The sequence below is a fragment of the Peromyscus maniculatus genome, chromosome 4 (genome assembly GCF_049852395.1).
Source record: "Peromyscus maniculatus bairdii isolate BWxNUB_F1_BW_parent chromosome 4, HU_Pman_BW_mat_3.1, whole genome shotgun sequence".
In the NCBI taxonomy this organism is placed as follows: domain Eukaryota; kingdom Metazoa; phylum Chordata; class Mammalia; order Rodentia; family Cricetidae; genus Peromyscus; species Peromyscus maniculatus.
In genome coordinates this window covers 38,743,116-38,759,557 of record NC_134855.1, presented here as the reverse complement: position 1 = coordinate 38,759,557, position 16,442 = coordinate 38,743,116, and the positions used below count along the sequence as shown (strand labels likewise).

The following is a 16,442-nucleotide window of genomic DNA, read 5'->3' as shown; positions in this document are numbered from 1 at the left end:
GCTCCTCCCCCAGAACTATCAGTAACTAATAGTTTAGCAGGGACCGGAAGGCTCTGTGATTCCCTCCTTGATCCATGGTTGACTATTGGCAGGCCCAGCACAGTAGTCATGGGCAGGTGCTGTGAGATTGCAATGGCTGTGTCACGCTCAGATGATGGCCTTTCACAATCCTCCTCCTTATCCAACTGCTTTCACATTTTTTTTCCCTGCTTCCTCTTCTGAAACATTCCCTGGACCTCAGAGGAGGTTGTATAAATGCCATGATTAGGGCTGAGCACTCAACCATTTCTGATTCTCAGTCTGCATTCACTTGTGCTCATTGCAAACAGAAGCTTCTCTGGTTAAGGCTGAGAGCAGCATTTGCCTATTAGTTGAAACACAAATATTTAGAAGACAGTTTGACATTTTGTCGGTTTAGGTAAACAATAATAGTGAGTTTTTCCTAAGGCCTTAGACCTTCTCGGCCATGAGGTTTAGGCCAGGTTTACAGTATGGGGAACAGGCTTCAGATAAAACAGAGAAGACTATTACCCCCTAACAGTTGTGCCACTGGTGTGTAGTGAGCCCATCTTACCTGGCAGGTTGGCATTCATAGTGCATGAGGCTCAAAGTTGAGTACGATCACTGATGCTATTTCTTTGGTACTCTGCATAACACCTTCAGGCACGACAAAAGCTAACCAGTAAGAAGGAAGCTTCCAGATCAGTTCCAGCTTGATTAGTCTATATCCTGAAACCAAGGTGTGTGGTGTTTTCAACAGGGTCATATCAGCCACTTCTGTTGAACAACCAAGAGGAGTGGTAATAGTCTGTATTGTTTTTGGAGGCCTCCCACATCTGGCACAGGAAAGTCATGTCGAGCCATGCAGGGTATCTTATAACTTTTTTCCCTTTGACTTACAACGTAGTAGTTTTCCATATGTTTTTTTTTTTTCACACACCTCTCTTTTTTGTTAATCTTCTTTCCTTTCCTCACCTTCCTCATTTCCTACCCCTGTGTTTAAACACTTTCACCCCAGCATCTCCTCCTCCTTTACTTTTTACGTAGGCTATGTGATACTGTCCCTCCTCCCTTAAGGCAGCCTTCTTGCCCTTCTGGATTCCTGGCTTCTGCAGGTACTGCAGAATAAACACACAAATCTGTAGTTTTGGAGCCAGGGCCTATATATGAAAGAGAACATGAAGCATTTGTCTTTCCAAGTCTGGGTTACCTCTCTTAGTTGTTTTTTTTTTTTTTTTTTTTTTTTTTTTTTTTTTTTTTTTTTTTTTTTTCTGGCCAGTTCTATCCATTCACCTGCAAATTTCATATTTTGATTTTTCCTCACAAGTAACAAAATTGTTGTGTGTACACATACCACATTTTCATTATCCATTCCTCATCTGATGGTCATCTAGGCTGATTACATTTCCTAGCTATTGTGAGAAGAGCAGCAGCGAACAGGAGTGAGCACGGATCTCTGTAGTAGAAGACAGAGTCCTTTGGCTTTAGACCTAGGAGTGGCATAGCTGGGTTATATGGTAGCTGTAGCTCTGGCTTTTGGGGGAGCCTCCCCACTGATTTCCATAGTGGTTGTACCAGTTTGTATACTCCCACCAACAGTGAATAAGGATTCTTCTTTCACTACTTCTTCACCACCATTTGCTTGTCATGTGACAGTGATTCTGACTGGGGTGAGATGGAATCTAAATGTACTTTAAATTTGCATGACCCTGAGGGCTCATGATGGCAAATGCTTTTTGAACATGTTTGTTTATCCATTTGTAATTCTTCTATTGAGAACTCCCTGTTCAGATCTGTAGCCCATTTATTTTATTTACTTTTCCGTATATGGATATTATATCTGTGTGTATGTTTGTGCACCACATGTGTGCCTTGTGCCTGCAGAGGCCAGAAGAAGGCACCAGATCCCCCAGAACTGGAATTATAGGTGAGCTGTCCTACAGGTGCTGGGAATTGAACCCTGATCCTCTGGAAGAGCAGCCAGTGCTCTTAACCACCTAGACATTGCTACAGCCCCCACTTTTGATTGGGTTGTTTGTTTTCTTGCTTTTTGTGTTTAAGTCCTCTGTTGGATGTAGGACAAAGATTTTCTTCCATTGTTGGGCTGCCTGTTGATTCGATCAGCCATCTCCTTCAGTGCTTTTACATTTCAGAGGTCCCATTTGTCAATCGTTGGCCTTCCTGGGTGGTTGGTGTCATATTTAGAAAGTCCTTACTTGTGTCTTATCTTGTAGCATATCCTGCCTTCTCAGAGTTTCAGGTTTTATGTTGAGGTAATGAATTCATTTGTAGTTGTGTGTGTGTGTGTGTGTGTGTGTGTGTGTGTGTGTGTGTAGAGTTGTAGATAAGAATCTAGTTTCATTTTTCTACATGTAGACATCCACTGTCCCCAACAATTTGCTGAAGATTCTGTCTTTTCTATATTGCATATTTTTGGCTCTTTCTCAAAAAGAAAGGGGAGTGGCTATGGTTTTATGGGCATATATCTGGGCCTTCTGAGTGTTCTGTTCTGTTCTATTGATCTATGTGCCTGTTTTTGTGCCAACACCGTGGTTTTTTTTTTTGTTTTTGTTTTTGTTTTTTTTTAATCACCATAGCTCTGTAGAATGATATGAGATAGGCTATGGTAATCTCTCTAGTAAGATAGATAGCTTTGGCTATCCAGTGTCTTTTGAACATTCATGAATTTTAAGATTGTTTTTCTGTTTCTCTAAAGAGGAGCATGGGGGTTTTGGTTGGAAGTGCATTGAGTCTGCATATTGGTTTTGGTAGGAGGGTCATTTCAGAATCTTAATTCTTCTAATCCATTAGCATGTGAGGTATTTCCATCTGCTAGTGTCTTCCTGGATTTCTTCCATCAGAGTTTTAAAGTTTTCATTGTAGAGGTCTTTCAGCTTCTAAGTTAGGTTTATTCCCAGATAATACATTTTTAAGATTATTGTGAATGGAATTGTTTCTCTGATTTCTCTCTCTGGGTCTTTTCATTGATATATATATATATAGAAAGACTGCTGACTTGTGTGTGTCAATTTTGTATTTTGTTCCTTTGCTGAAAGTATTTATAAGTTCTGGGGGTTTGTGGTGGAGCTTTTAGCGTGTCTCATAATTAGAATCATGTCATCTGATAACAAGGATAGTTTGACTACTTCTCTTCCTATTTGAATCAATTTTTATTTCCTTCTTTTGTCTTATTGTTCGAACTCAAATTGTAGAGCACTATTTTGAATAGGAATGGAAAGAATGAACAGTCTTATCTTATTCCTGATTTTAATAGGATTGCTTCAAATTTTTCTCTATTTAACATAATGCTGACTATGGGCTTGCAAAATAGAGCCTTTATGATACTGATGTGTATCCTTCCCAACATTATTCTTCTTAGGGCTTTCATCATGAAGGGATTCTGGGTTTTTTCAAAGGCCTTTTCTGTGACTATTGAAATAATCATATGATCTCTGTCTTTGAAGTCCATTTATATGACTTATTACATTTAACAATTTGAGTAAGTTGAACCAGTCTTGCATCTCTGGAATAAAGCCAAATTTATCATAGTAAATACTTTTTATGTGATCTAGTTTTTTTCCTCTTTCTCTTCTTTTGAAACAAGGTTTGTCTGTATAGCCCAAACTGGCTTTAAACTTATGATGATCCTCCCGCCTCAGCCTGCTGAATTCTGGGGTTATAGATATGATATAGGGATAAGACTGGAATTTTAGGTAGAATAATATCACCCATGAAAACATCTTAGCTGTGTGCTGAAGTTACCTAAAGAAGGTTGACTTTGCTAATGATAAAAGATAATAGTTTATTTTTATAGTTGAATAAAATTATGATTTTTATAATTATTTTTTCACAAAAATGATGAGGTAGGGGTCTTTTCCTTTTGTATAACTGTAGATTTAGGTGAAGGTTGCTAAGCTAATAGGTTTATACTTCTCTCCTTTTTTAAAGTTGTGGTTTTCATTGAAGGCCTATGCTTTGTCTGCTTCTCTATACTACAAATGGCAGTGGCAGTCTGTAGATGGTAGAGATAAAGTGGTTCACAGAGAGCTCTACTCTTTTGTATTGAAGAGGAAGAAGGAAGAAACAGATACTCTGAAAAAAATCAACCATTGGAGTTTCAAGGGGTTGTGTCACGAGGGAAAATCATAATCCTCGGTTATATCAATCATTCTAAAAATACATTTTGGTACTATTTTTGATTTTAATAAGTAAATGTTCATTCAAGAGAAAGAAAATATTTAGTTATTTAGCCTCTTAGTTCAAGAAGCTGTATTTTGTACATATATTATATCAAAGTTTTTTTTAATAATAATGGAAGATAAGTAGGTATGTGGTTGTGTGGAAAATAGTTGTTAATAATAGTTGGAAGATGGATGGATGGATGGATGGATGGATGGATGGATGGATGGATGGATGGATGGGTCAAAAAACAGAAAGGGTACTGAGGTTAACTGCACCTATCTTTTGTGTCCCTGTAACTACTCTCTGATTCATTCATTCTCTATATCTGTCTTCAAGTTAGGATGACAGTGTGTATCCTTATCAGTCCTGGTTCTAAATCATGAAGAATTGAGCCACAGGGGCTGGTGGGAGTTTACAGAGACTCTCAAGAGTGCCGAACTGGCAAGGAGACTGGGAGGTACTGATTTATGGTGCAGCCAGGTCAATGAGCATGTACTGATCTCTTGCTGGATGCCTTTCCACAGAGTAAATAGTACAGAGTGCATGCTGTATCTTGGCATTGTTTTCTCAAGGGAGTTCATAATGTACAATGTGTGTGTAGTAAGATGGCCTAATTTATGCATTAAGACAGCCCTTAAAAAATAATGCAAGGAGTCTCAGGAAATGGGAGCAGGAAAAGCTCAAAGGAGCCAGACCATGAGCTGTGATTTCAACAAAATAAACAGAGAGAGGTGGGTGAGTGTGGTCAGGCAGATGGAAGAAGAGAGGCTGTTTCCTGGCAAAGCTCAGAACCAGGAAAGAGCAAGTCCATGGGCAGCCAAAGCGTGAGGAGTAGCTGGAAGATCCATGGGCAACCCAAAGTATGAGGAGTAGCTGAAAGATCCATGGGCAACCCAAAGTATGAGGAGTAGCTGGAAGATCCATGGGCAACCCAAAGTATGAGGAGTAGCTGAAATAGAGGTAAAGGGGCAGGGGAGTCAGAGTAGAGTGCCTTGTGTTTGAGGTGAGTGTTTTAGGAAGTAGAATGATGTAGTCAGAGGCAATATAAAGCTGTTGTGAAAGCTTAGAACATAACATTTGGAAAGCATAAGGACTGGTTGGCAGGAACACAGAATAAATAAGGAATGGTCACAGGAGAAAACTGAAGAGGTTAGTAGCTGTATCTTGGAGAATCTAATGGGTAAAACTGGTGGAGAAGGAAAAGAAAGTCAGCAAGAATCAGAGAATTCTAATTTAGAAAAAGCTGAGGGAGGGGTTGCCATCAATTATGGAAATTAGCTGAATCCTCTCAATTTCATCCCTTAGATTTATAGCTTTTCCAAATGGAGTCACTGTTGGCTTTTATATAATTACATATCTCAACTCTTAAAATGGCTTTGTCTGTTTTTCTTTCCTTTTTTCTTATGAGACAATTTGGTTGAGAAAAGGGAAAATGGGCAGTTAAAAGAAAACCATCCATTGTGTGGTCACTTCCTGTATATAACAGCACTGAGAATAAATTCACCTGAACAGTCTGGAATTCCTTGAGAGTCAACTTCACAAGACATTTGTATACTCCCACCAGCTGTTTGTGAACTCCTATCAGCTAAAGATACTTTAACGATGGAAGATTCCAAACATATACCAGAGAAGAAACAATGAATAGTTTCAATAGTCATCAGCAATTTGACCATTCTTCTTTGTGGGTAGGAATGTTTTGAGTGTTATGTGATGGAGTGAAATGAATCATCTAATTTTGTATTACTAGGGTTTGTACGTCTACTTGACATAATCTACTAGTCACCAGAAACCTAAACTATGATTTTCTGAAACAAGCAACACTGAGAGACCCAGATAAGAAGAAAAATCAGTTATTACAGTGTTTATGGTGTTTTGTAGTGGGATGTATTTAATGATTTCCATGCACACAGCGGGTGTAAAGTCTAAGTTCTTATGACAGCCTCTAAAATAGCATATACTTTCAAATCACTCCAGAGATTGTAAATTATAGAGACTCTGAGGTGGTACTCATTAACACTGAGAAATTTTGTCTAATAGACTAAAAATTTTAACTTGTTATTCATTTAACATGTGCCTCAATAATCAGCTTTGTTTTTGGTGAAATAATGACATGGGTTTGGGTAGTACTTACCTAATCTGTTCTGTTTTCGAAGTCCTGGGGTTGAGCTCAGGGGCTGTAAGTACTAGACAAGTCTCCACCACTATATAGCATCCTCAGCCTGTACTTGCATATTTTTAGAAGGTACTGTTCATCACCAATTTACATACTTATGAACTTACATTTGAATACTTCCATGTGTACCAAGTCCTGAGTTAAGTGCTTGGTGTATCTTTTGTAAGGTATGTTACTAATTTCTTAAGATGACTTTCAGGGTTAGAACAATAATTTTCACTTGTAACAGGGGAATGTTTACAGGTAAGTGAAATTTATAGCTAATCCCAAAGCTTTGGTTAAAACCTGTTTGTTTTGCTTTTCTTGTGGGTCACAGCAGTGAAGTGATAAGGACAAGTGTGTAAGGCCAGAGAGGAGCTGCCAGAAGACTAGTTAGTTCCAGAACACGTACGTGAGTCCTTACATAGTAGATGTTACTCCAAGGACAAAGAAGTCACTGCTCTGTCTATAACTGGCTTGCTTTGCCTGTGAAGTGATTGCTTTCCATCCACATTGTCTTTTTCTCCCAGTTTTAAGGACTGTGACAGCCATTTCAAACATGTCTTTTCTCTGACTTAACCTGATTACACAACAGTTACTTATCTGATGATCTGAAGCCCTAGGAAGACTGAGAACTGCCTCACCAGGTCCTGTAGATGGATGGGAATCTGTGAGAGGTGTAAGATGGAATTCTGCTGTGTACTAGGAAAGGGGTGGGTCTCTCTCCACCTCTATCTGCAACTGATACATTTCAAAGCACTAATAGAAACAAATGGAGAAGAGTTGGACAAAGACTTAGACAGATTTCAGTTCAACTCCCTTTAACCTTTCTTGTCATATAAATGTCTGTAATATATAAATTCTGCACAAATCACTCATATGACAGTGAGGAAATGGCCAAGGAAGGAAACATGGCTTAACTTGCTCCTTGTGATACATGTTTCTGGGGAGAGTAGGAGATGCGTTCTTGTTTTGATGTCCTGCTTCTACTATTGCCTTACTCCTTGGTAGGACTGAGTATGTGATTCATTTCCTCTGCGCTCTTAGTTCCTAGGAAGGCTTAAAATGAGTACCTGATAAAATATGCCTTCAGAATTTGTTATGAATGAAAAAGACACTTATGTCTATTTGTATGCAGTGTACTCTGCACCTGTGTACTATATGTTGTTGATGCTAAGACTCACTCTTCAAATATCAAGCTCTTTGAAATTAGTATGCATTATAATTTATGATGTCTTATAATTACTGTCATCCACTTTTTTTTAATGGTAGCGTCTCAGTAACTTTGGGCACTTATAATCAGTAATGTCTTAGATTACATGATGTAGAGTTAATATCTAAATATTTATAGGACGTTGGTGGCAGAGACATGAGGAAGACACTTCTTTTTTATCCAAAAAGAAAGCAAGAAGTTTTTTTTTTTTTTTAACTCTAAGAGTTAAGGTCAAGAGAGGGCATTTTGTCATGGAATTCCATTTCCTTAAAAGTCACATTCAGGGAGGGCCCTGACAGATTGTTAGAGGGAAGAGCAGCTCCGGAGACCCACATTTAATTCCTAGCTTACAACCACTTATAACTCCAGCTTCAAGGGATCCAATAATCTCTTCTGGATTCCATGGGAATTTGCTTTCATGTGCACATAATTAGAAATGAAAATCATTTTTTAAAAAGTCATATACAGGGACAAAATGTAGCATGTGCTATAACAACATTTGTAAAATATATTCTTTAAGATTGGTCACTTCCCTGACATTTAGCTCTTTCTGACTCAGGTATTCATGGTCTTGAACGTAAGAATAAAACAGCCACTTTACCATAGATTTCTTCATGTAAGAAAGCTAGTTTCTCTTGCCATTCATTTAGCCAACAAAACCTCCCAGATGCAGGACTGTATGTTAGGTAAATAAACAAAAGCTTTATACACTTCTTGGGCAATCCAAGAAGGTTGTGGAGACCCCACCAAAGATGACTGTGCTCCACTTTATAAGGTATAGAACACCAAAAAATTTACTTTATAAATCTCCAGAGGACATAGAGTCTGGCCCTGGATGTTTCCAGAAGTGGTTTGATATTGATTGAAGTTTGTTATAAATTTGGGCAAGTACAGAGGGACCTAAGACATTTAATCATTAGCCAGTATGTCCAAGGAGAAAGAGCAGTGCTCATTCAGTTGTTGAAGTACTTCTTGAGGGCTTGTGTGACGGCTCAAAAGGTAGAGGAGTTTGTCATCAAGCCTGATTTCACTCCTCAGGATCCATAATGTGGAACGAGAGGACCAACTCCCACAAATAAATAAGTGTAATAAAATAAAATAACCCTAGCTTTATTTTTAAAAATATTTGTTGAATGATTATTGTATGCTGGACGTAGGGAGTGGCCCTTATACAATTCTCTCTGGCCTTGAAATTCTGTATTTTTGTCCTTCGTGACTTTTGACAAGTTGCCTAACTTACCTATTCTCAGAGAAGCATGGAGACATCTTCCCTGCTGCCATCTCTGAGTCTCTAATGGGATGATAAAGTATTTTTATGAATGGTAACATGTTAATGCATGTACTATGCCTACCATTATGAATAGATGTGAGTTTATGTGTCTCAAACATTCTAATGTCTTCAGAAGTTATCTACTTCCTCCTGCCTCTCTCTCAGAGAAGAATCTGGATTTTTATAATAATCCTGTGGTGAGCATATCATTCTCTCTGCCACTGTACTTAATGTTAGGTTGAGGGTTGGACAGAGGGTGGTTCAGGGAGTATGTGCTTAATACGGCTTGAGTGTTCTAGGAGTGTCCTTATACTTTGGAATTAGGAATTGCTGATGTCATGATCAGTCATATTGTCATGACAACACCAGAATTTCCTCATTTGCCTTCTCTTCGACTTGGGAGTATCAGTTTGCCACAGGTCTGTCGTCAGTATACCCCGTGTGTTAGATAACTCAGAACTTGTTGTTCTGAAAAACACTTAGGGTGGGGAGTTTGTGTAAGCTGCTTAGGTATCCTATTTCAGGATTCTAAGCTACGTATCCTAATGTTGGAAAGTTTGCCTTCATACATATTCAACTGAATAGAAATCCACTTGTGAGTCTATATATTCTGGTTCTAACTCTATAATTCAGTGGAGAATGAAAAGCTTTTCAGCATTCTCATCAGCATCCATTAAGGATGTCATTAATTATTCCAGCATCTTCCTCTTCAGGTGAAATAGACCTAATTTAGTAATGATCTTAGCAACTGAAGAGAAAAGAAACTTTGCATTGGTTTTCTTTCATATTTGGAATGCTTTGAGATGACCTCCCATTAGGGACCTTCCCTGACAGTTAGCATTATCTTATAACGACCTTTTTACCATTCTCAGCTGACATGGGGTTTGTTTGTCCCAGGTACAGTTTGCTATGTGCTGTCAAAGTTGCCATCCATCTCATTGAATTTTACTCATGGAAAGGAGGTGGTTATTCCAGGTTTGAACTCATTTTGTTTTCCATGATTTAAAGATTCTGGCTCTAGTTTTTCACAAACTCTGTTCATTTTCCTAAGAACTTTCTGTCACTTTGAAGATGCCTTAGCAGAGAGGTGGGTGCAATTAGCAATGCCCCTCCTTCCTTTCTCCAGCTGTTACTCTGGCCCCAGTGTGCTCACGTGCATAGATGATTGATTATCTTACTTTGAGCTCCCCAGGTAAACTAATTTGGGAGATTCCCCTGTAATGATAGCTTTCCTGCAGAACTTGTGAGTTTAACTACAATTTGTGGAAACTAACTTGAGATATCTGAAATAGTCTGAAAACAGGTCCTTATAGTTTGATAGGTGTGCCCATAGTCCAGGAGCTCCAATTGCTGGGCTTCCACAGCAAAGAGGGCAGAAGATAGATGTCTCCATCTGGGTAATCCAGGAAGATAGTAACTCACAGTGTATGGACTTTCATCTTCTCCCAGGTTCTCAAACACGGGACGGTTTTTTTTTTTTTTTTTTTTTTTTTTTTCTATAGAATGTGAGCTACAGGTACAGATTCATTATAATATAAATCAAAACAATACAAAATATTCAAGTTTTAACTTGTTCATTTGAAGGATTTTGTTCTGTTTTGTTTTAGAAAGACTAAGCCATCTGTTGTTTTTATTTAAAAAAAAACCATAGGGAAAAAACATATCTTTTAGAGTTTTTGTGCCAGAAATTTAAGTGAGCTTTTAATTTTTATTAACCTTTTCAAGAAAAGAGTAATAACTATGTTCAAAATTATTTATAACTTAAAACTTTTTAAAATATTTTTTTTCATAGAGATAAATGTCCTAAATGGTAGTTAAGGTTTTGATGGACGTATAATTTTACAATTAAACTAATCTCAAATAGGTCTTCTATGACTTTTTGAGGGAAAGTATGTTGCCAATTTTATTTCAGAATTCTGGAAGTTTCTTAATATTATGCCAGCCTGTAGAAGGTAGTCCTTCTTGCCTCTATCACAATTCCATCCCTCCAATTGTCTCCCCAAAATAAAGTGGATTGCAGGAGAGTCCGTCTTAGTGACCACTAGTAAAGTGATATCTAAGTATTAGGTGGAAGCCAGAATTTTTATCTGGACCATTCCATATATAATCTAATAGTGGAAGGTTTGCCTAAGTCAACTGAATAGAAGTTCAATGTCCAGATCTCCTCCACCTAAATAGTGTTGTACTCCAATAAGCCCAGTGTAATTCGAATGTGTTCTCAATTGAAAATGCATGTCATAGGCTTAGTCTAGTAGACGGCATGATTTGGCAACACAGTGTACCACAGAGTACTGGATGTTTCCCTAGATCTGTGGTTGATGGGAGCCATGGCCACTTCCCAAAAGTGTAAGAGAGTACTATAATATATATATTAATATTATATTACATAATTATATACTATGTACAGTATATATTACTATATATATATATATCTTCATTAATAGTGGTAATATAGACATCAGATTTGATTTGGGAGTAGAGAAATCCAAGTTCAAACCCCACTGGCACTATGGTTTGGATCTGTGACTTTGGGTAAAAAAAGACGGGCATTCTGACATGTGTTGTGTGTGTAATATGTTTGTGTGAAATGGCACAGTAAATGACAGCTATTATTAGTTAATCATCCATGCAGACAAGCTGCACTTGGGCAAAACTCATGTCTTTGCTTTGCTCACTAGGAGAGATTTAAGAGTAATCCAAGCATAGCTTCTTCTAAGAGTCATCAGCATATGGCTATGTTTATGGTGCTCTGTATGTATTCTAGACTTACAGCTACAGTTTTATTTTATTGTAGTGGTTTCATTTTTATATATGTAATTTTGTACATATCTAGGGAGCCTTTGAATCTGGAAAATGATCTACAACTTTTTAATAAAAAGCAAAATAGTGTATTTTAGAAAATATTGTTCTGTTCCAGAGATAGTGTACTTCCTATTTTATATAAAAACGGAAATAGAAGGAATCTGTTGATCTCATATTTTTACTTCTATTTTGCTAGCAGCCAGTCAGAAGCTTTCTGAGCTTTTAAACACTCTTAAATGAGTTTTTTTCATGCAAATGACTTATACTAACCAATGCTATACTATTACTTTTTAAGCATTAAAGGTTGTGATTTAGAACAATGTTAAATGAATTTTTGTTTTTCCTTTCAGTCCTCAATTGACCCAAATAAAACAGGGTCCTTCCAGTGCTTTAGTATGTGGTACGAGGACAGAAGCCACTGTAGACCTTTACTTGTAGAGGTATACTATGTAGGAGGTATCTTATCTTGTTGGACAGCCTATCAGAAGTTAGCTCCATCACCGTACTCTGGACTGTCTTCTGTTAAAGCGAGTGTGCATGTGTGGATGTGTTCATACACATGCGTGTGCATATGCTTGCCTGTGGATGACCTTGGGAGTCAACCTTAAGAGCACCCTTCACCTCTTTTGAGACAGGGTCTTTCATGTGGCTGGAGCTCAGCAGTTAGGCTAGACTGGGTGGTCAGCGAGCCCGAGGATCACGCTCCACCACACCTCGTGTCTTACATGGCTGCTGGGCACCGAACTCACTTTAAGCTGGCATGGTAGGCACTTTCCAAACGGAGATATCCCTCAGCCCCACCGATCTTGTTTGTTTTTACTTCTAGTCGAATCACCCAAATGTTCCTCTCTTAAAAGAGGCTCCATAGTATGGAGATCCGTTAAGTTTCGGCGTAGGAATCCTTGGGGGTTTCGACTCTTCCCAGCAATGATCTCAGCTTTGACTACCCCACAGCCCGTGTCCAGGTCTGTTTTTCCTGGTCTTCCGCACAGTGCTTCCTTCTGAGCGTGCTCCCAAACAAAACATTTATGGAGCCGAGCATTCCACACCCATGTTATATCCTGTATCGATCCCCCCTGCTGTGGACTCCCACAGCACACTACAGTCTAGACCACTTGCCCGGCACTTACCACTTAAGGCCTTGTATTGCTGCTGCAGAGGTTACACATCTTAACATCTAGGAACTTGAGACACATCTTTTCTTTTGAGATGCAACATCACAGATCTTGAGAAAGGTCAGGGCTCCGTCTTTGAACCTACCCAGGCCTCGTTTTTTTTTTTTTTTTTTTTTTGGTTTTTCGAGACAGGGTTTCTCTGTGTAGCTTTGCGCCTTTTCCTGGAACTCACTTGGTAGCCCAGGCTGGCCTCGAACTCACAGAGATCCGCCTGGCTCTGCCTCCCGAGTGCTGGGATTAAAGGCGTGCGCCACCACCGCCCAGCAGGCCTCGGTTTTAAACACTACTCTTCTTATTACTTAGGACCTCAACAGGTAGGCAAGTCAGTTTTCCTTACCTTTCCCTTGCTCCCCTGCATTGTATATTTTACAACCCCTCTACCCTCCCGGGGTCGTTGTGAAAGTGAACCGTGAAAAACCAAAGTCTTGGTTTCCCGTGGTTTCCGTAGGATGAATGTCTTCTAATGTCATCCTCAGATTCCAGTTGTGCAAGCTCTTTGCTATCACGGAAGGCATCATTACCCGCGTCTCATCTCCCCTGCTAGCACACAGGCTTGTGCTTGTCCTGGTTGCTCCATTGTCATTATCCTTGCGTGTAGACCTGCCCCACAGTGTGATCTTGGATACTGCTCGGTCTTCCTAGTCGTGAAATGGCTCTCACATACAGCTTCTTAAGAGGAGACTGGAGAACAATGGAGAAAATCTTCGGTGGAGCTAGGCTCTTGAAACAGACATCTCATCAAACTGATTCTTTTCTTGGTGATAGTCTCTGTAGTTGGATGGCCTTAGAAGACATTTTCATTCAGCTGTCCAACAAGCAGGTATTGAAAATGACCTCCTCTTAGCTAAATGTGGCTGTTACTTGCCATGGAGTACCAATGTCCCCTCCCTTCTGTTCTTTGACGGTCTTCCACACTTAACTATGCAAGCATCAGATATTATACCACCCTCCATTGCTATAAAACCTGGAAGACAATACTAGCAGCTGCCATTTATTGAGCCTGGACCCTTTTTGATGTAACACTGTACTTAAAGCAATCCTGTGAAGACAATCTGAGACACAGAGACCCCAACTAGCTTGTCCTAAACTATACATCGAGTGAGTGGGGAACTGAAATATGGAGTCAGATTTGTTCAGCTCTGCTTGGTCTTGTGTGTTACAGAGACAAGACATTCTTTCAACTCAGCTAAACAGGGGTGTGGTTTAAGTATATATACAGTATTTGAGGGGGCTGCTACTCTGATGAGCCAAAACCTCTCCAGGGACTCCTTCCATCATCTATCTCACCACCAAGTGCTCAGGGCTCCTGGTGTCTGCTCTGCTATTCCCCCGGCTGCTGCCAGTCAGCTTCCTGTTTACTCATAGTTTCTGCTTCCTCATAACCTTGGCTTGCATATGGTTTTGGCTTGCTGTGGCCTCCTCTCTACCCCCAGGCACTCGTGGTGTTTCTGTCTCTTTACTAACTGGTTTAGCCCTAGGAGTTTTCTGAATCAAATTCCCATGGGTGCGAATCAGATTGGCGCGCTCATGTTTTCAATCCCACCCAGATCATAGGTCACTGGCCAGTCTGTGGATGGCCTGCCCCTTGGGTCAGGTTCCCACAGCTTTACCTAGGGCTGAGGGTGGGGGAGGAGGAGGTAGGCAGCTAGCTCAGGCTACTGCAGTCTCCCTTTCCCTGCAAAGAGGACAGGCTCCCCAGGCTCCTCCATAGCAGAGTCTCACCTCAGCAGCTTGCAGTCTCTCTGGTCTGTTTCTTCACTTTCTGTTTTAAAATACATCTCTTCCTTAGGAAAAAAATGATAAAGTCAGTTTGTCTAGATGGACCTCACTAGACTCCAAACCTGCCATTGCTCTCCCAGCTCCTTGCCCATGGATTATCTATCATTGATTGCATATGTTATATACATGGTTTCACATTCCTGCTCTTTCCCTTAAGTTGGCTATTTCGGATTTGAGTGACCTCACTACCTTTTATACATTTTCAGGAAGATCAATCTTTTCTCCTGTGTATTAATGCTTTGTAGATAAGATTCTAGGTCTACTTATGTTTGGAACTTCTGAACCCAATTTTGTACATTGTTTTTTAACACATGCCTCTGTTTTCTATTTTTAAGCACTTTATGTGATACTATAAACTACATGCTGTTAATTCTTAGATTTTTTTTCAGACTTAAAGTTGGTCCTTGTTCTTTCAATTTTTTTTTGCACATTTTACTAGTATCAGATTTTTTTATTGTGTCTTTAAATTTGGTTATCAACTAACATTTTCTTCTTATTTCTAGAGAGCTACTATCCAATCGAGTGTTAACATTTTAGAGTAGAACAGCATCCAATGTGTCATGACCCCAGCAAGTAGTGCATCACGACTTGAGAAGAAAGCCATAAAAAATTAATGCTGTTCTCCCGTGGTTTTGATTGTGGTTTCCTAAGCGACCAGTCACTAGAACTGAGGTTGTGCATGGGCCTTTTCTATCGATGACTGGTCGTCATCGTGGTGGTGGTGGTTTGGGGACAGCGTGTGTGTTGGGCAGTCAGTCCTCAGGAAAAGGCAGCTTTGACCTGAACAGTTGGAACTCAAACTGCCCATTTTATATTTGTGCTGGGTCATAATGACAAGAGACAGCAACTGCACGCACGGAGTAGTGGAAGAGAGCTCTGGTCTCCCCACTGCTTCCCAGGCTAAGCTGTGCTGTGATCTTGAAACTCTTTAAGGGGCAGATAGCCTGCAAATTTTACGGAGAAAGTACTTTTTTTTTTTATTTTTTTATTTTTTTTTGTTTTTGTTTTTTGAGACAGGGTTTCTCTGTGTAGCTTTAGCCGGGTGGTGTTGGCGCACGCTTTTTAATCCCAGCACTCGGGAGGCAGAGGCAGGTGGATCTTTGTGGGTTGAAGGCCAGCCTGGGCTACAGAGTGAGATCCAGGAACGGAGAAAGTTCTTAATTGCCATTGTGCACCAAGGACCTTTACTCCTTAAAAAAAGTAAGTGAAGAGAATTACGAGAGTGTGTGTGTGTGTGTGTGTGTGTGTGTGTGTGTGTGTGTGTGTGCGCGCGCGCGCGCGCACTCTCAGTAGGAGAGATTTACTATCTATTTCTTGTTGCTTTTGCTGGGGCTTCAGGGAATATGGAGGCAGTTTACCAAGTCAGCAGCAGGATATCTGGGAAGTATATTTTTTCAACTTGCTGTTGTCAGAAAAGCCTCTGCATGGCTTCACTTTTGCTAGGAAGTTGGCGTTCACCGTTTCCATTGTGACAGCCAGAAGTTGAGTCCCTTCACTTGTTAGACAAGCTGGGATTTTTTCATTATCATAGCAGATGGGCCTTTCCAGGAAGATGTTAGAAGCCAAGGAAGACCTGTGCATGTGTACCATGGATGTAATCCCGCGATACTGGAATACTCACTAGGGAGCCCGCCTATTTAAAGATGGCAATCAGCCTTATCCAGAAGCGGCATGCATGTCATGACCACCCGCTTTTGAGGTTTCCCCTTCACACAGGTTCAAAGCGTGATACATTTAGAGAGGTGACTGCGAAAAGGACCGCGGGAGAAGCGGTTTTTATTTTTTTCCACCTGGGAACAAAGGAAATTACTCCTGTCTTTGTCCCTTTCTTGCCCTGTGGTCTTTAGTAACTAAGTTGAGGACGCATTC

General features: G+C 39.9%; 1 protein-coding gene across 13 annotated transcripts in view; it reads left to right on the top strand.

Annotated features, from left to right (window-relative positions):
• Rbms1 (RNA binding motif single stranded interacting protein 1) overlaps positions 1-16,442 on the top strand; it is a 225,855-nt gene that overhangs the window by 65,646 nt on the left and 143,767 nt on the right. For 2 of the 13 annotated variants that reach the window (XM_076569555.1, XM_042275359.2), the window contains exon 1: positions 9,141-9,236. The exons of 8 other annotated variants lie outside the window; for them this stretch is intronic. In XM_076569555.1, coding sequence (XP_076425670.1) covers positions 9,156-9,236 — 81 coding nt within the window. In that variant the 5' untranslated portion in view covers positions 9,141-9,155. Of the gene's footprint in view, positions 1-9,140; positions 9,237-9,370; positions 9,793-16,442 lie in introns of those variants that run through there. 3 more of the 13 variants (XM_042275357.2, XM_076569556.1, XM_042275358.1) reach the window with 3 other exon arrangements.